The sequence below is a fragment of the Nerophis lumbriciformis genome, linkage group LG34 (genome assembly GCF_033978685.3).
Source record: "Nerophis lumbriciformis linkage group LG34, RoL_Nlum_v2.1, whole genome shotgun sequence".
Classification (NCBI taxonomy): domain Eukaryota; kingdom Metazoa; phylum Chordata; class Actinopteri; order Syngnathiformes; family Syngnathidae; genus Nerophis; species Nerophis lumbriciformis.
Window position 1 is genome coordinate 16,372,238 of NC_084581.2, and position 20,263 is coordinate 16,392,500.

Genomic DNA, 20,263 nt, shown 5'->3' on the forward strand with positions numbered 1-20,263 from the left:
ACCTAGCCATTTACTTACACTTAAATTAACTTACGCTACTTACACTTTACTTACATAGTGCATGCCTGTATACAGTACCTACACGTACCTTACCAACATACCAATCTAACCACTTGTGAAACCTATCTCCTTACCATTAAACCAACACCTTTGAACCTGCTTAGCTAGTCAGTTACCTACTTACCAGTGTACTAACAAACCTATCCATACCCTACCAACATCTGAGTACTTGTAAATCATAGGTTGCAAATCTATCTATATGCCCACGCAGTCAACTACCAACAGTTCATGACTATGTACCTATCGGTCGACAATATACTGTATACCCATACCTTAGCAACATACTCATCTACCAGCCACTGTACCAGCACAAGCAAGCACTACCAACAAACCCGTCTAACTACTTATGAACCAACACATATGATGTCTATCCCAGGTGGAAATGGAGGACGTGGAGAATGAGGAGAATAGATACAGCCTTTTCCTGCAACTGCTAGAGGCCGCAGACAAGTGGGAAGACTTCCAGACGCTCGTCCTGCTCCTGCAAGCTTGGCCGCCCATGATGCAAGAAGATATGTGAGACATTAAGTTATTGCCTACTAAACTGCAGACTAGCTAGCTAGTCCAGCGTGTACACATAATCCACCTCACAGCTACGCATACCCTGCCTCGTTTTATGGACCTGGTTTTATTACTTTTTATGTTATGTAGCTCACAAACAAACATACCTCCTTGGTAATAATCTTCTTAATTAGCAGCCACTTTGTCACCTAATGTGACATTAAGTTTCACATTAATGCTCGCCACATTAGCAAGGATTTACCAGCAGCAACACAACATCTGCCTAAGGTAAAGAAGCTTGTGTTTACGCTAATGTTCAACTTCCAGTAGTTTGATATCCTCACCTCAGAAGCGCCAGTGATGCCTGAGTGACAGTCGGGAGGTTAACAAACGTCCACATATTGATGAGTGGAAGCGCCATGCCGCTATAATGAGGCCATAATGCTAACCTTGCTATTAGCCAGCTGTCGACTGTAGCTTTTTAATGTAGCGCTGACTCCTTGCCACGCTAATGATAATGCTAATAGCAACATCTGCGAATCTAATCAGTGTCTCTAAATCCTATTTTAAACCAAATATCCTTGAAGGTCATGTTTCTTCAAATGCTATTCACCGACTTTGGAGAGCCAATTATTGACTTAGCGGAAGATGTGGAAGAGCATTGAAATGGGATTAATTAATGCCCGCCACGTGCTCATTGCAGGTATAGAGTATGTTGCGTTTTGTAGACAATAACATGTCTGCTCGCTTCCTGTCTCCAGGGCCCAATCGCAGCGTAACCCCTGGGTGGTGCTGACTTCAACCATGCTGACCCGCTGCCAGGGGTCGGAGGTCGACGTGGACCTGGGGCAGCAGGTTGTGACCATGGTGCGGTCCTTGTACAACAGTAAACACAAGCTCCCTGCACAGGTAAACTTAAATGTTTTTTGTTTTTTTTATCTCATAGTGTTCACATGACACTTTAGCCATTTGGTTTGTTGCTAGGGAAAATTTGTAGCTGGACACAGGGACATGGAAATAATGTGAACATTTTAAATATACAAACGTAAAAGGTGCAAAAATTGGTTAGCTTAAAGGTGACCTATTATCAGAAAACTGTTTGAAGATGGTCTGTAAAAGATAGTTTATGCAAACTTTTGACCTTAAGACCACTACTACATGTTATGTAGACCACAAGGAAGTGTTAAGTTTTAAATATAGAAAAAAATCATCATATGACCCCTTTACGTAAGTAGGAAGGGAGTGATGTTTGAATGCAGGTAGCTAACTAATTCCATACCTTGCTAGCTTGGAGATAGTCAGATAGGTGGGTTGTACCAGTAACTACCTAATTCGACAGACAAGTAGGTTTTTATATTAGAATAGAATAGAAGAATAGAATGGACTTTATTGTCATTATATTTGCATATTGCGAGATTAAGGACTCCAACTTAAGGTGCGGTAGTGGGAACAAATATGGGATAAAAATAAATTACACAAGAGGTAATAAAGATAAAACTAAGAATTGAAATAAACGGACTACTATCCAATAAAAATAATAAGCAATCCTGTACAATATACAAAACACTATACAAATACAAAATACTGTACAATATACAGAACAAAATGTTATTACAGTATTAAATGTATAAGACACATGTGCAATACTATTCCATCTTTTGGTGGTTAGCAATCTAATGACGTACAGTGCATTCGGAAAGTTTTCACAGCGCTTCACTTTTTCCAATTTATTTTGTTACAGCTTTAGTCCAAAATGGAATGAATTCATTTTTGTCCTCAAAATTCTACAGACAATATCCCATAATAATATTTAGAAAAGTATTAATTTAAAAAAAATTTGAAAATGTGTTAACAATTTAAAAAAAACGCATCTACATAATTATTCACAGTCTTTGCTCAATGCTTTGTTGATGCACTTTTAGCAGCAATTATAGCCTAAAGTCTTTTTGAATACAATGCCGCAAGCTTGGCACACCTATCTTTGGGCACGTTCGCCCATTACTCTTTGCAGCACCTCTCAACCTCCATCAAGTTGAATGGGAAGTGTTGGTTTTCATCCAGGATGTCTCTGTGCATTGCTGCATTCATCTTAGTCTAGTCGGGGAGGTGACCAAGAACCCGATGGTCACTCTGTCAGAGCTACAGCATTCCTCTATGGAGAGAGGAGAACCTTCCAGAAGGAAAACCATCTCTGCAGCAATCCACTAATCAGGCCTGCATTGTAGATTGACCAGACGGAAGACATTTCTTAGTAAAAAGTTTTCCAAAATGCAACTGAAAGACTATCAGAACATGGAAATAAAATTATCTGGTCTGATAATACACAGATTGACTTCTTTGGTGTGAATGCCAGGCATCATGTTTTGGAGAAAACTAGACACTGCTAATCACCAGGCCAATACCATCCCTACAGTGAGGCATTGTGGGGGCATCATCATGCTGTGGGGATGCAGGAACTTGGAGACTAGTCAGGATAGAGGGGAAGATGAATGCAGCAATGCAGAGACATCCTGGATGAAAATAATGTTTCTCATCCAACCTGATGGAACTTGAGAGGTGCTGCAAAGAGGACTGGGCGAAACTGCCCAAAGATAGGTGTGCCAAGCTTGTGGCATCATATTCAAAAAGACTTGAGGCTGTAATTGCTGCCAAAGGCGCATCAATAAAATATTGAGCAAACGCTGTGAGTACTTTTTATTTTTTATTTGTCTTTTTTTAATGAATTTTCAAAATTCAAAAAAACTAAAACTTTTCACATTGTAATTGTGGTCTATTGTCTGTCAAATGTTGAGGCTAAATATTAATTTATTTCATTTTTGGATACGGCTGTAACATAACAAAATGTGGAAAAAATTAAGTGCTGTGAATGCTTTTCGAATGCACTGTAGAACAGGGGTGTCCAAACTTTTTGACTCGTGGCCCACATTGGGCTAAAGAAAATTGGGCAAGGGCCAGGCTATGAGTGTAGTTTTAGGTAAAAGTCTATCCTATCCGATCTAAATAAATGCTAAATCACTACACTAATTTCAGAGTTGTATAAAGACAGAGTAACTTAAAGTTAAAATTTTAAGATAAAACCTGTTTCTTTTTTATTATTTATTCAAAATCAGTGTGCTGAACTGTACGAGTGCGATTGCACTGATAAGTTACACAGCTGGTTTCACACGTGAGCTGCGATCTCAATGATTTAAGTCTGCATATTCATTTCACACCAAATTGAAGAGGGAAGTTGCCGAACATGTAAAAATACATTAAAACCTGTGATAAAGCACAATTTTGGGGGGAAATCGCCAATATGCTCACAATATTTGTAACTCCTGTTATTTGTTGGAGGCTAAATTGCAGTCTTTTTGGAATGGTTGAAAGGACGGTGTTGTATGTCGGAGACCACCTCCTCTGTTCAGGGATGGTTTTTCAACCTTGACATGGCTTCCCTCACTCCTCTTTTGTACCATTCATCCTCTCGGTCCAGAATCTGTAAATTTTTGTTCTCAAAGGAGTGCTGTTTCTCCCTGAGGTGCAGGTAGACAGCTGAGTCTTGTCCTGAAGAGTTTGCCCGTCTTTGCTGTGCCATGCGTTGTTTTGTTTCCCCAATATATGAATCAGTGCATTCATCATTACACTGGATAGCATACACCAGATTGTTTTTGTGGGTGTGGGGTGTCCTTTCTTTAGGATGCACCAGTCTCTGTGTCAGGGTTTTGCCTGGTTTGAATTGTAAAGGGATATTGTGTTGGTTAAACATTCTTCTGAGTTTCTCAGATAGACCTAATACATGACGATATTTTTGCGTCTATCATCCTGTTCCTCCTCATCCACTCTGTTCTCGTTATTTCTGGAACTAGATGCACTTTTCGCAAACGACTAGCTGGGGTAACCACAGGTTTTGAGGGCTTCCTTCAAATGCCTATGCTGTTTCTCTTTAGCCTGTGGGCTGGTAGGAATATTATCAGCTCTGTGTTGTAGGGTTCTGCTAATGCCCAGTTTGTGTTCCAGTGGGTGGTGTGAGTCAAAAACGAGGTATTGATCGGTATGTGTGGGTTTTCGGTAATCTCCAAATTGGAGGCCCCTGTTTTCTCTAATGTGGACATCACCGTCCAGGAAAGGCAACTTACTGTCTTTGATATTCTCACATGTGAACTTGATGTCTTTGTCCACTGAGTTAATGTGCTCGGTGAAGGCTTGCACTTCTTGGTTTCTGATTTTCACCCATGTGTCATCCACATTTCTGTACAAATGACTTGGTACTGTTCCCTTAAAAGAGCTCAAAGCTCTATTTTCCATGTCCTCCATGTAAAGGGTTGCTACTATTAGGGGTACAGGTGATCCCGTGGCACAACCATGTTTTTGTTGGTAAAACGTTTCCATGAATTGAAAGTATGTAGTGTTAAGGCAAAGTTCCAGCAAAAGACAAATCTGTTCTGGGTTTAATGTGGATCTATCCTGTAATGTGTGATCACCTAGTAGACATTGCCTCAGTGTCTCTGTTGCATCCTGGGTTGGAATACAGGTGAACAGGGAGGTGATGTTGAATGAAACTATAGTTTTATTTTTGTCCAGTTTCAGATCTCTGATCTTAGCTACAAAGTCAATCGTGTTTTGGACATGATGTGGAGTTTTGCCAACCAATGGCGCTAAGATGTTGGCCACATACTTAGCAATATTGTATGTCACAGAGTTGATGCTGCTGACAATGGGTCTGAGGGGAGCCCCATCTTTGTGTATTTTTGGAAGGCCATAAATACCAGGGATGATTTCTTGTGGGTATAATTGGTTATACAATGCCCGGTTGATGGCTTCTGACTTTTGTAGAGTTTGTAAGCACTCGATGACTCTTCTCTTGTACCCACTTGTGGGGTCCCTTTTGAGTATTGCATATGTATTGGAGTCTTTGAGTAGTGAAAGCAACTGGTTTTGGTAGTTAGTTGTGTTGAGAATGACTGTGCATCTCCCCTTGTCAGCTGACAGGATCGTAAGGTTTTCATCCTTGCTTAGTAATGTTACTGCCTTCCCCTCCTCCAAGGAGAGGTTTGGGTTGGGGGCTTGGCATTAAAAAGAGTTGCTGTCATTTTCAATCGTATTTGCTCCCACCTGTCTCCCACATACAACACTGTCTTTTCAAACATTCCTAAAAGACTCTGAAATTTATTTCCAACAAATAACATGAGTTAGAAACATTCTAGTCACAGAAGGTGACCAGAATTTTTGTTTACAACTGAATTTAATGCTTACGCGGGGGATTTTGACTATTTTGGACTGGTAGTAGTCGACCGACAGCGATTGTTCTGCCACACAATACCTCAATGCTAACGAGGGGAATTTACACTTCAACGATTGTCGTTGGCTTTTACAGTTAGTATTGCTCGTTCGTATTAAAACAGTTGTTTTTGTCACTACGATGCGGGAAACCATCTTTGCCCAGGCACACCCTCCTGGTATTTGGAGAATAAATATTTGGGGTTTTGGCACCAACCGTTGGACTAGATCTGACCATTCTAAGTCTATGAGCACGAACTGATGGAGCCTACTCGGATGAGCGGCAAAACGTCTTCCAAGCAGTCCAGTTGCGAACGATTGAACACCCTGAGATGACTTTTATTTACGTTTCTTTACGAGTTAAAATGCATGGGGAAAATAAATATATTTGTCATCATGTCTTTCATAATGATTGTGAACGGTAGGCAAAATTCCAAAAAAGGTATTGTTTCCTTTCGAGAAGGACGGCACAGTAGTAAAGTTTGATAGCAGGTAGTTATTTATGTCACTACGCTGCATTAAGTTCACCATTCATATAAGAAGACTTGATTGTTGTCATTCAGCCACTATGGCCATAATGTAGTGGTTCGTATTCACGTTGTCATCCAGGGGTTTAAAGCTATTAGGGCGTGAAACCAGCCACAGACGCAAATCTACTACTGCCGCCAGCTGACCTTTAGCTGTATCCTTTAATGCTATTCACAGCCCGCCGAGCAGCACCACGCTCAGCCTAATTCCATTGTGCGATATTAGTTCAGCATTCATGCTATTCCGCGTCTGCGTGGCTCTCTGGTATTAGTGTAGGAAGGTGTGGGCTGTCTTTTACTCAGTTTGGCTTTAATTTGAATGTGTCGCAATGAAGAGAGCGTGGAGGAGTCAGATTGCATGTTGATATTGCTCGTGGGCAGTTCCCTAAAGACACCCCTTACCTCAATGGCTATGCAGTGTGCACACTTTTATTACATTACCCGTTCCTCCTCACCCCCTTCTCCAGTGCATCAGGAGCATGGCCGACCTGCTGCTACAACACAAGCCTAGTCTCCAGCAGTCCGCACTCAAGCTGATGGCTGAGAGTGGCGATGCCAAGCTGCTGCAGCTCACGTTGGATCACATCAACAGCATGAGCAAGGTGAGTCTCGTCAGTGAACATATCGGCCATATAGACATAAACAAGCTTTTATGTCTATGCTGCAGTGTCTAATGGTTGAAAGAACACATCTACTCTGTCAATATTAGCCTGAAATCACAAATTTCATGACGTATACACACCCACGATGAATTAAAAACACCCACATGCTACATGAAATGTGAATTAAAAGCTGGACATGAATCACACTTCTGCCAAAGCATCAGCAAAAAGATGGAATATACCCTTTCAATCTGAGCATGATGCCATTGAAAAACCTAAACGAAGGACTCTATGTGAAGAAAAAACACCCACTGTATATAAAACTTGGATAATAATTGTATATCATTTGGATATCTGCAAAAGCATCAACGGACAGAACAGCTCTACATCCACGGTAAATTGTAACCATAGTTAAAGCAAAGCCCTTAAAATATAGTTTAGATATGGTCTCGAAATGTTGTTTTATTTCTACTTCCTTATCCATAAATAAGGAGAACGATTTCCCATTTTAAAATGTATGAATGTATTTAGTATTATTATTATGTCAAATCCTAATGGGATGCATTGGTTTGTAGTAGAGATGCTTGATATAGGCTTTCTTACAAATATTCGATATGCCGATACTGTCCATCACATAATTTGTGATATTGATATTTACAACCCAAAAGCAAAACTTGGAAGTAATTCCAACCTGCGGTGCTGGCATGCTTGTTGCTGTATGCTGTATGCACAATGAAAAATGAAGGATGCGAGGGCCATTTGGATATTCTTTTTTTTCAAAACCAATACAATATCTATTGTACCTATTTTGATAAATGTTAAAGGTGCCGGGGTTCCAAAAGGGTCCCATTCATTATGAGTTAAAAGTACCGTATTTTCCGGACTATAAGGTGCACTTAAAATCCTTTTTTTCCCTCAAAACTCAACAGTGCGCCTTATAAACCGGTGCGCCTAATGTACGGAATAATTCTGGTTCTGCTTACCATCCTCGAAGCAATTTTATTTGGTACATGATGTAATGATAGGTGTGACCAGTAGATGGCAGTCAAACGTAAGAGATACGTGTAGACTGCACTATGATGGCAATATGACTCAAGTAAACAACACCAACATGTTATATGTTCCATTGAAAATATAGAACAATACAAACGGCGCTGAAAAATCTATCAAAATGTTTTAGTACGACTTTGGTAAGCTATGAAGCCTCACTGCTTGATGTGCTATTATGTTGCATGTTATTGCGATGTTATTCTGGTGCATGTATAAGGTAAGACATATTATCTGGCGTTTTGTTTCACAATATTATGCAAAAGCAACTTTTCTTACCTTCTGGTACCTGTAGATCTGTATTTGGGATCTGCATAAATCCGGAAAAATTGCGTGGGTCCGCCTTTGTTATCCATGCCGTAGTCGATAAGCTTTTTCTTTTTCCGCTATCTTCTTGTTATGAGACATTCATCCTCCGCTGTTGCCATTTCTAATATAAAGTAGTGTAAAGTTCTTACTTATATCTGTCAGTAAACTCGCCATGAAAGCGCTAAAACATACCGGTGTAGTGAGTTTACATTATTCACCCAAGGAAATTTAGTTATTAGAGATCAGGTCGGGCGGTTTTTCACAGGACACATTTCCGGTGTTGTTGTTTCTGTATGAGGAGATGCTGCTCCGTTATTGATTTAAGAAAATCTGAATGTCATTAAAACAGTTAGCTCCATCTTTTGACACTTCTTCCACTCCCGTCCTTGCACGCTACACCGCTACAACAAAGATGACGGGGAGAAGACGCTGCCGAAGGTGAGCCACGTAGATAAGCCCGCTCACAAAACGGCGCATCCGGAAGCGATGTCACAATGCGGCTTGAAGATGATCTGTAAAACATAATCTATGCAACATTTTGACCAAAGAACCACCATTACATGTTATGTAGACCACAAGGAAGTGTTTTCAATTTAGAAAATAATAATAATGCGCCCAATATACACCTTATATATGAAAAAATATCAAAAATGGACCATTCATCGTCAGTGCGCCTTATAATCCGGTGTACCCTATGGTCTGGAAAATACGGTAAATTATATATTATTTTTCTTTTTTTACGTTCTACGCTTAAAAATCTATATATCAACTTCAGAACTATCCGTTGACATAAAGTTTTAACTTTTTTTGTGTGTTGTATGCCCTATTTGTCAAAACCCTCTTTTTTAATAGGCAAAACCCAAATATGTAATATTTTCCCCCCAAAAAATGTTCTAAGTGGAATATTTGATGTGAAGTAATTGAGGCCTTTAATAGGTCAATAATTCATAACAACATTGCTTTTGGTTCAATATTATTTTTTGAACAATGACAGTTGACAATCTGACAAAATTTCTCTGAGTTCCAAAATGCCGCCCCTCATGAAAGTGTTAAAAAAAAGTCATATCACTATTTATTATTTTTACTTTAAACGCTTATATCTCTACATCAATTTTCGATATATCCGTCAATTGTAAGTTTTTTTTATAATTTATTGAGCAATTCTGCCTACATGGCAGCTTGTGTTATTAGTGTAAATATTGCAACATATTCTTGTTATATTACACCTGTTTGCTCTTTTATTCAGTTTTTTTCTTTTTTTTCCCTTTTTTTATTACATTACTATTTAAATGTGCCGCGGGTCTTTTTAAAATTAGCTGGGAGCCGCAAATGGCCCCCGGGCCGCACTTTGGGCACCCCTGCTGTATGGAGTAAAGGTCACACGACCCAACATATCAGGCATTATCCATTCATTTGGGCGAGATATAGCCAGTACCTTTTCCATATCATTATCAAAAACCAATAGTGGTAACACCTTTTTATGCCAATGTTGGCCTATATTATTGGACATCTTTATTTTGTAGCCGTTTTTGTCTGCAAAAACACAGGCCACAGTTTTTTTTTATCCACATTCACATTTTTGGGCGTTGACAACAGCACACGTGATCTAAACATGGGGAAAAAAATAAGATCTCTTTTTTCAATTTTGACAAGTTCTACAAAAAAGCATTCAGCAAGCTATTTCGGCATGTGCAGACCAAAAGTAATACCATTAATAACATAATATAATGACCTACCTGCAGTTGTTAGGTTAGCATAAAGACGGCATTGAAAAATATAAGAAGCATAGAAGCAAAAGCTTGGATGTTTTCATAGGAAAATGGCGGTAAAGTCCTGCCTTGACACAGGCAATGTGGGACTGCGAAGGCTATGTTAGATAAACCGCTAATGAGTGGAGCCTCTGTAGGCCACTCAAACTGTTTCCTGATCTGATAGCAAAGTCTCAGACCCTCTTTTTGTTCCTGGAATCTGATTAAAAAAAAAAATCACATTCAATATTAAAGGTAAGGAATCCTCCTTTAATGAGACGACACACTGCTCCTGGATCAGTGCACCTTACACACCTTCCACAAAAGAGAGCTGGGCTTAATGTGTGGGGGAGTTGGGCACTGCTATTAAACGGTGCTGAAGGAAATGTAAAGAGTAGGGAGAGGAAATGTATTGAAAGATAGAATTAGAGCAGAACAGGATGGAGCGTGACAGCACTTCTGTAGCAATATTACCGTTGAAAGTCGGTATGATACAATTTAATAAGGCAGACATCCTTCAATTTTTTTTATTATATATGCCTACAGTATATGAACTAAACCATATCAATATGTTTTCAACAACGTCAAAAAACTCTGTGAACAAATCATAAACATGTTGTTGAGTTAATGCAAATCTGTAATTATAGCTGGGGTGTTTATTTACCTGAGAAAGTGGAAAGGAACAATGGAGATTTTTAAAACCACATTATTAACGAGTTATTATTAATTAGTATTGTTTACAACACAACAGCAACAGAATGTTATTATGTCGGATATAAGGAGCATATGGCTCAGTCAGCATTAAAAGCACTGATGAGTTCATTGTAAACAACAGTTACAAGTGTAACACGCGTTCCTTGTGTGTCAACATAAACTATATTGCCAAAAGTATTTGGCCACCTGCCTTGACTCACATATGAACTTAAAGTGCCATCCCATTCCTAACCCATGTCGGTCCACCTCTTGCAGCTATTACAGCTTCAACTCTTCTGGGATGGCTGTCCACAAGGTTGCGGAGTGTGTTTATAGGAATTTTCGACCATTCATCCAAAAGCGCATTGGTGAGGTCACACTCACACTTGGTGAGGCTCTCAGTCTCCGTTCTAATTCATCCCAAAGGTGTTCTATCGGGTTCAGGTCAGGACTCGGTGCAGGCCAGTCAAGTTCATCCACACCAGACTCTGTCATCCATGTCTTTATGGACCTTGTTTTGTGCACTGGTGCACAGTTATGTTGGAAGAGGAAGGGGCCTGTTTCAAAATGTTCCCACAAGGTTGGGAGCATTGAATTGTCCAGAATGTTTTGGTATCCTGGAGCATTCAAAGTTCCTTTCACTGGAACTAAGGGGCCAAGCCCAACTCCTGAAAAACAACCCCACACCATAATTCCTCCTGGACCAAATTTCACACTCGGCACAATGCAGTCCGAAATGTACCATTCTCCTGGCAACCTCCAAACCCAGACTCGTCCATCAGATTGCCAGATGGAAAAGCGCGATTAATCAGTCCAGAGAACGCGTCTCCACTGCTCTAGAGTCCAGTGGCGACGTGCTTTACAGCACTGCATCAATCAATCAATGTTTACTTATATAGCCCTAAATCACGAGTGTCTCAAAGGGCTGCACAAGCCACAAACGCTTTGCATTGGACTTGGTGATGTATGGCTTAGATGCAGCTGCTCACCCATGGAAACCCATTCCATGAAGATCGCTGCGTACTGTACGTGGGCTAATTGGAAGGTCACATGAAGTTTGGAGCTCTGTAGCAACTGACTGTGCAGAAAGTCGGCGACCTCTTTGCACTATGCACTTCAGCATCCGCTGACCCCTCTCTGTCGGTTTACGTGGCCTACCACTTCGTGGCTGAGTTGATGTTGTTCCAAACTCTTCAAATTCCTCATAATAAAGCCGACAGTTGACTTTGGAATATTTAGGAGCAGTGAAATTTCACGACTGGATTTGTGGCACAGGTGGCATCCTATGACAGTTCCACGCTGGAGATCACTGAGCTCCTGAGAGTGGCCCATTCTTTCACAAATGTTTGTAGAAACAGTCTCCATGCCTGAGTGCTTGATTTTATACACCTGCGGCCGGGCCAAGTGATTAGGACACCCTGATTTTGATCATTTGGATGGGTGGCCAAATACTTTTGGCAATATAGTGTACTTGGCCCATAAAGCTGATTCTGATTCTGATGACTATCACACCGACAGCTGAGTAGCAACATTTTAAAGCGCATGTAGAAGGACACAAAGCTCAAAGAAGCTAACTACCCACCCAATTCTATTTGCACTATCGAATCACAATCTATTCTATGTATAATGTATTCTTAATTTCTAACCTACTCTATTCGTATGCTACTGTATTTAAATTATTATGTACAGTACATAGTATCGTTCTTGGGATACTTATTGGGCTAAATCTGGGACCTTGATTACTAAATTTCGTTCCGTCTCATGTGTCTCATGTGTGCTGGTATGACAATAAAGATTCTTAAAACCACGAAATGCAGCTATCGCCATCTTCAGATGGGTCATTATGTACGCATTTTTCCTACTTGGCACGCATTTAGACCCTTCAATACGTTGCATTTGAGTTCAGTCATTAAACCTGGACAATGCTCATGTGTCGAGAAACCAGCGTACGCTATACTGACTTGCTCCTCCCCCTGCAAGTGGTCTTGCATAGCGTGACGTGCACCTCCAATCCAAAAAATAATTCCACGGGCCGCAAAGGTTGTGATTGGTCGGCTCGAAGACCCTTTTGTCCTGTGTGTATATGACTTCCCCAGACCGTGTACAGCCCACCTCGATGAACGCCTTCTCCTCTGATTTTGGATCAGCATTTGCAACAAAAATTCATATTTTAATCTATCAATTAGTTTCAGCTGTAATGACCTTCCTCTCTCTATAATTACCATTTTTGGGGGGGCAGCAATGGAGGATACTAAGATGAGTTGGCGTCACATCAGGCAATCAACCTTGACGAAGAGCTATACAGTTCAAATCAAGTTTGATTGATTGATTGATTGAAACTTTTATTAGTAGATTGCACAGTGAAGTACATATTCCGTACAATTGCCCACTAAATGGTAACACCCGAATAACTTTTTTAACTTGTTTAAGTCGGGGTCCACTTCATGATACAGATATATACTATCATCATAATACAGTCATCACACAAGATAATCATCAGAGTATATACATTGAATTATTTACATTATTTACAATCCAGGGTGTGGGATGTGGAGGGGGTTGGGGGGGTTAGGTTTGGTTGTTATCATCACTTCAGTCATCAACAATTGAGAACAGAGAAATGGATATTGAAACAGTGTAGGTCTGACTTGGTAGGATATGGACAGTAGTGGACACAGAGAGAGAGAGAGAGAGAGAGAGAGAGAGAGAGAGAGAGAGAGAGAGAGAGAGAGAGAGAGAGAGAGAGAGAGAGAGAGAGAGAGAGAGAGAGAGAGAGAGAGAGAGAGAGAGAGAGAGAGAGAGAGAGAGAGAGAGAGAGAGAGAGAGAGAGAGAGAGAGAGAGAGAGAGAGAGAGAGAGAGAGAGAGACCAGAAATCATAAGAAAAAGTATCTACATTTGGTTATTTACATTTGATTATTTACAATCCGGGGAGGGTGTTAGTTTAGGGTTGAAGTTGCCTGGAGGTGTACTTTTATTGCGGTTTTGAAGGAGGATAGAGATGCCCTTTCTTTTACACCTGTTGGGAGTGCATTCCGTATTGATGTGGCATAAAATGAGAATGAGTTAAGACCTTTGTTAGATCGGAATCTGGGTTTAACGTGGTTAGTAGAGCTCCCCCTGGTGTTGTGGTTATGGCGGTCATTTACGTTAAGGAAGTAGTTTGACATGTACTTTGGTATCAGGGAAGTGTAGCGGATTTTATAGACTAGGCTCAGTGCAAGTTGTTTTACTCTGTCCCCCCTTTGGAGAAGTGGGTAGGAGTGAGGTGTGATCGGGGATGGAGGTCTAGAAGTAATCTGACTAGCTTGTTCTGGGGTGTTTGGAGTTTAGATTTGAGGGTTTTGGAGGTGCTAGGGAACCAGGAGGTGCATGCGTAATCGAAAAAGGGTTGAACGAGAGTTCCCGCTAGAATCCTCATTGTGCTTTTGTTGACCAGAGAGGAGATTCTATAGAGAAATCTCGTTCGTTGGTTGACCTTTTTGATTACCTTGGTTGCCATTTTATCACAGGAAAGATTAGCCTCTAGAATGGAACCTAGGTAGGTGACCTCATCTTTCCTGGTGATAACAATGTCACACACTTTTATAGTGAAGTCTATGGCGTCACATTAGTGCCAAAAATCCGAGCGCATAAAAACTGTTATCGCGCGCTGATTCTCCACTTCGTGCGCGCGCGCGACACCCTTTTGCGCGCGCGGGGTGCCTTTTTGCGCGCGCGGGGTGCCTTTTTGCGCGCGCGCGGTGCCTTTCTGTGCGCGCGCGTTGCCTTTCTGCGCGCGCGCGACGCCTTTCTGCGCACTGTCTGTGTACTCCTGGCATCTCTCCTCGTGCTGTCATGTTTCTTTTTGGCACTTTGGGGGCGGGTATGCTTAGACGGCCCCTTCTTTCTGATTGGCTGTGAGCATTTTTCATATGACCAATCATTCTCCAGTGTAGCAACGTTGTAGCCATCTTACCTCGGACAGCTAGCCTCAATCATTACATTGATGTCAATGGTACATGTACTAATTAAATTAAAAAGACTTAATTGTGCAATATAGTTGTGTAGGGTCAGTGTTAGTCAGTTCTCTGATTATTTTAAACTGTTTCAGAATACATTATTAAAAGCTATTTTTAACATTTTAAAAACAAAATTCAAAGATTATTTCATTAATTTTATGGCTGAATCAAAAGAAATTCCATAAATTAGAAAACAAATGTTGAAGAAGAAGTGAAAATATAAAATAATGTTATGGTTGGATGTTATTGCTGGTGGATCAGTTCTGGCTGAAAGATGTGATTATGGTGTTTGTTGTCTTATTATTTATTTGGGTCACATTTTGTATTACCCTGTATTGTGTTTATGTGGTATGAAATAACCTTCATCAGCGCGTGACATTTTTTTAATCCACTTCTTCCTCCATAAATCTTGATACATATTGACGATGACCCGCCCTGCTATACTTCTGATTGGCTCTGAGCATTTTTCAGCATTTTTCGCCTGACCAATCAGAAAGAAGGGGCCGTCTAAGCATACCCGCCCCCAAAGTGCATAGTATCGTTCTTGGGATACTTATTGGGCTAAATCTGGGACCTTGATTACTAAATTTCGTTCCGTCTCATGTGTCTCATGTGTGCTGGTATGACAATAAAGATTCTTAAAACCACGAAATGCAGCTATCGCCATCTTCAGATGGGTCATTATGTACGCATTTTTCCTACTTGGCACGCATTTAGACCCTTCAATACGTTGCATTTGAGTTCAGTCATTAAACCTGGACAATGCTCATGTGTCGAGAAACCAGCGTACGCTATACTGACTTGCTCCTCCCCCTGCAAGTGGTCTTGCATAGCGTGACGTGCACCTCCAATCCAAAAAATAATTCCACGGGCCGCAAAGGTTGTGATTGGTCGGCTCGAAGACCCTTTTGTCCTGTGTGTATATGACTTCCCCAGACCGTGTACAGCCCACCTCGATGAACGCCTTCTCCTCTGATTTTGGTGTGGGATGTGGAGGGGGTTGGGGGGGTTAGGTTTGGTTGTTATCATCACTTCAGTCATCAACAATTGAGAACAGAGAAATGGATATTGAAACAGTGTAGGTCTGACTTGGTAGGATATGGACAGCAAGTAGTGGACACAGAGAGAGAGAGAGAGAGAGAAAGAGAGAGAGAGAGAGAGAGAGAGAGAGAGAGAGAGAGAGAGACCAGAAATCATAAGAAAAAGTATCTACATTTGGTTATTTACATTTGATTATTTACAATCCGGGGAGGGTGTTAGTTTAGGGTTGAAGTTGCCTGGAGGTGTACTTTTATTGCGGTTTTGAAGGAGGATAGAGATGCCCTTTCTTTTACACCTGTTGGGAGTGCATTCCGTATTGATGTGGCATAAAATGAGAATGAGTTAAGACCTTTGTTAGATCGGAATCTGGGTTTAACGTGGTTAGTAGAGCTCCCCCTGGTGTTGTGGTTATGGCGGTCATTTACGTTAAGGAAGTAGTTTGACATGTACTTTGGTATCAGGGAAGTGTAGCGGATTTTATAGACTAGGCTCAGTGCAAGTTGTTTTACTCTGTCCCCCCTTTGGAGAAGTGGGTAGGAGTGAGGTGTGATCGGGGATGGAGGTCTAGAAGTAATCTGACTAGCTTGTTCTGGGGTGTTTGGAGTTTAGATTTGAGGGTTTTGGAGGTGCTAGGGTACCAGGAGGTGCATGCGTAATCGAAAAAGGGTTGAACGAGAGTTCCCGCTAGAATCCTCATTGTGCTTTTGTTGACCAGAGAGGAGATTCTATAGAGAAATCTCGTTCGTTGGTTGACCTTTTTGATTACCTTGGTTGCCATTTTATCACAGGAAAGATTAGCCTCTAGAATGGAACCTAGGTAGGTGACCTCATCTTTCCTGGTGATAACAATGTCACACACTTTTATAGTGAAGTCTATGGCGTCACATTAGTGCCAAAAATCCGAGCGCATAAAAACTGTTATCGCGCGCTGATTCTCCACTTCGTGCGCGCGCGCGACACCCTTTTGTGCGCGCGGGGTGCCTTTTTGCGCGCGCGGTGCCTTTCTGTGCGCGCGCGTTGCCTTTCTGCGCGCGCGCGACGCCTTTCTGCGCGCTGTCTGTGTACTCCTGGCATCTCTCCTCGTGCTGTCATGTTTCTTTTTGGCACTTTGGGGGCGGGTATGCTTAGACGGCCCCTTCTTTCTGATTGGCTGTGAGCATTTTTCATATGACCAATCATTCTCCAGTGTAGCAACGTTGTAGCCATCTTACCTCGGACAGCTAGCCTCAATCATTACATTGATGTCAATGGTACATGTACTAATTAAATTACCATAACTTGCACGATTTTCGACCAATTTACAAACGGTTTGCCTTGTTACAAATCTTATTACATGTAGATATGACATAGGATGCTGTACCTATTAAAATTACCTCTTTCGCTTAAAAAAAAAAAAGACTTAATTGTGCAATATAGTTGTGTAGGGTCAGTGTTAGTCAGTTCTCTGATTATTTTAAACTGTTTCAGAATACATTATTAAAAGCTATTTTTAACATTTTAAAAACAAAATTCAAAGATTATTTCATTAATTTTATGGCTGAATCAAAAGAAATTCCATAAATTAGAAAACAAATGTTGAAGAAGAAGTGAAAATATAAAATAATGTTATGGTTGGATGTTATTGCTGGTGGATCAGTTCTGGCTGAAAGATGTGATTATGGTGTTTGTTGTCTTATTATTTATTTGGGTCACATTTTGTATTACCCTGTATTGTGTTTATGTGGTATGAAATAACCTTCATCAGCGCGTGACATTTTTTTAATCCACTTCTTCCTCCATAAATCTTGATACATATTGACGATGACCCGCCCTGCTATACTTCTGATTGGCTCTGAGCATTTTTCAGCATTTTTCGCCTGACCAATCAGAAAGAAGGGGCCGTCTAAGCATACCCGCCCCCAAAGTGCCAAAAAGAAACATGACAGCGCGAGGAGAGATGCCAGGAGTACACAGAGAGCGCGCAGAAAGGCATAGCGCGCGCGCAGAAAGGCACCGCGTGCGCGCAAAAGGGTGTCGCGCGCGCGCACGAAGTGGAGAATCAGCGCGCGATAACAGTTTTTATGCGCTCGGATTTTTGGCACTAATGTGACGCCATAGAAGTCATTGACTTTCTTAAGGTTTATGTGGGACACAAACAGGATGGGTAAGTCAATAATGTATTTCAAACAGGACAAAGTATTTACACCAGATCCGTATGTAACAGTGAATATATATAAATATGAATCTATAATCACCTCATGATATTATTACACAATTGCCAATGCATTTATTATTATATATCTTTACATACAAATTAATGGATGGTTTCTCTCGCGCGGTACACACAATGAGGTGGCGGGCCAGATCTTTGACACCTGTGATCTACACAATTGAAATAGTTAAGTGTCTCCAATACAATATCTTCTTCTGCGAAAACAACATAAAGAAATACTAGTACGGTAATATAGAAAGAAAGATTAAAAATAAAAAAGATAAACATGGTTTGTCCGAAAAGGAGCAGAAATGAACAAAAGCATATACTGTTATGCGCCGTCACTCAAATAATCTAATTCCTATAAAATACTTAATCACCTGATACGTGACATTATTAAGTATGCTAACAGGATACTTATATTTAATTTCATTCTCACAATAATAAAGCCACTTATCGTTACTTGAAATGTAGTTTGTATAAAATGCATTCATTACACCCTCAAGATATTTTATGTTTCCTCCTCTTTGTTGTACCAGTGGAAAACATTAAAAAAAATATTGAATCTTAAATTCGATTATGTTATTGCTTTGTTTGATGCAATCGAAAGTGTGGTACTACATTTCTTCAAGGTGGGTAGGTTGCCCACAGCCACTGCTGTCATGCCAATGTGTGTTTAAAAAAAAAATCTAAATATAAAACCTGCCGGGTTTTTTTGTACTCCATGCACCTGTCGACTACAAGCAGTTGATTAAATAAAAGCCATTAAGTAGCTCCTTTGTAAAGCAGTATAGTTAATTGTCGTTCTGCTTTGTCCATCATAAATGCCGCAGACGTCACAAGGAATTTAATCAACCGCCAGTCCAATCGACTTTTTCAATTACTGCAAAAGGTGCTTTGTTTTGTTATGACAAGCCAAAATGAATTAGTCAACCAGTGAAACATTTTCCTGAATGTCACTCTTAATTCACCAGACTTTTCATGTCTACACAAAACAAGCCCCAAGGTCGTGTTTGGTGATGCACTGCAGAAAATTGATCAACTTTTACAACAATTCTTCACGATTAAACACATTGAACCCCACTCGCCGTGACTGGCAGGTGTTATCTTTCAGCACACTCCTACAGCCGCTTGAGGACTGCCTCTTATTGTTCCTCTCGCCGTAAACACATTTATTCCTTTTTATGAAAGCGATGCCCCTGAGATTAGAGCAAGTTTCATTCCGAGAGATTAGCGGGTAATTGAAATTGTGTTATACAAAAAGGTGGCGTAAATGAGAAAAAGTTTTTTTTTGTTTTGTTTGTTTATTATTTGTGTGTGTGCTGTAGTAAGTAGTGTGCAAAGGAGTCATGAAGATAAGGTGCAAGATGAAGATTATTTGTTTTTAATGATGCAGCAACTGAATATTACTTTCCACCCGAACGCTCATCTTTGCCAAAATATGAATGATATTCAACTTGAAAATCACAAAACTCTTCCCACATGCACATGTTTGAGTGTTAATAATGAGATTGTGAGATTGAAGGCATTTCATATGTTTTTTGTGCTACAAAAATGTTCTGTGCTACAATTTCTTTTCATTTAGTAACACCGGTGCTACGAGTGAAAAAGCTAAGCGTACGGCACTGGGACTGTGTATGCATTTAAAACCCCTACCTATAGTTGAAATATCATTGAATATGCAGAAAATTAAACGAGTGAACTTTATTTTGGCCTTCCCATGGCTTGCAGAGGATCTGAATGATGCAACTTCCTGTGGACCATGTGACTTCAGAGGGTGGGAACTTGTTAGAGTAACAGGACTGAGATCCAGTAACACGACTACAATGTGATTTTTTAACTAAATTAAAACATGTGTTTGTTTGTTTGGTCCTCATCTTTTGTGAGGACATTTTTTTTTGTCCAGGCAAAAATAATTGCATTAGATCAGTGGTTCTCAAATTTTTTTCACTAAGTACGACCTCAGAAAAAACTTGAACATGAAACTACCTTTGCTTAGTAGGCCCAAGTATAAATTGAAAAGGCAGAGGTTTTATTTAACAATGATATTTCATATTTTTGTCCACTGTAACATTACAAGCCTTTTTAACAGTAACACTGTGTTTGAATATTTAACTAAGTGATTATTTGGCGTACCACTAGATCAGGGGTGCTCAATACGTCGATCGCGAGCTACCGGTCGATCGCGACCGCCAGCCAGGCATTGAAAAAAATAGACCTAAAAATTTGCGATCATAAATCTTCACTATGACATCACTTGATTGACAATCAAGGCACCAAAGGATCTTG

The 20,263-nt window shown here is 40.4% G+C and overlaps 1 protein-coding gene across 4 annotated transcripts in view; it reads left to right on the forward strand.

Annotated features, from left to right (window-relative positions):
• Positions 1-20,263, forward strand: part of nbas (NBAS subunit of NRZ tethering complex) — a 377,838-nt gene that overhangs the window by 341,375 nt on the left and 16,200 nt on the right. For all 4 annotated transcript variants that reach the window (XM_061929010.2, XM_061929012.2, XM_061929011.2 and 1 more), the window contains 3 exons: positions 437-576; positions 1,323-1,470; positions 6,812-6,946. In XM_061929010.2, the coding sequence (XP_061784994.2) occupies positions 437-576; positions 1,323-1,470; positions 6,812-6,946 (423 nt within the window). The remainder of the gene's footprint in view (positions 1-436; positions 577-1,322; positions 1,471-6,811; positions 6,947-20,263) is intronic.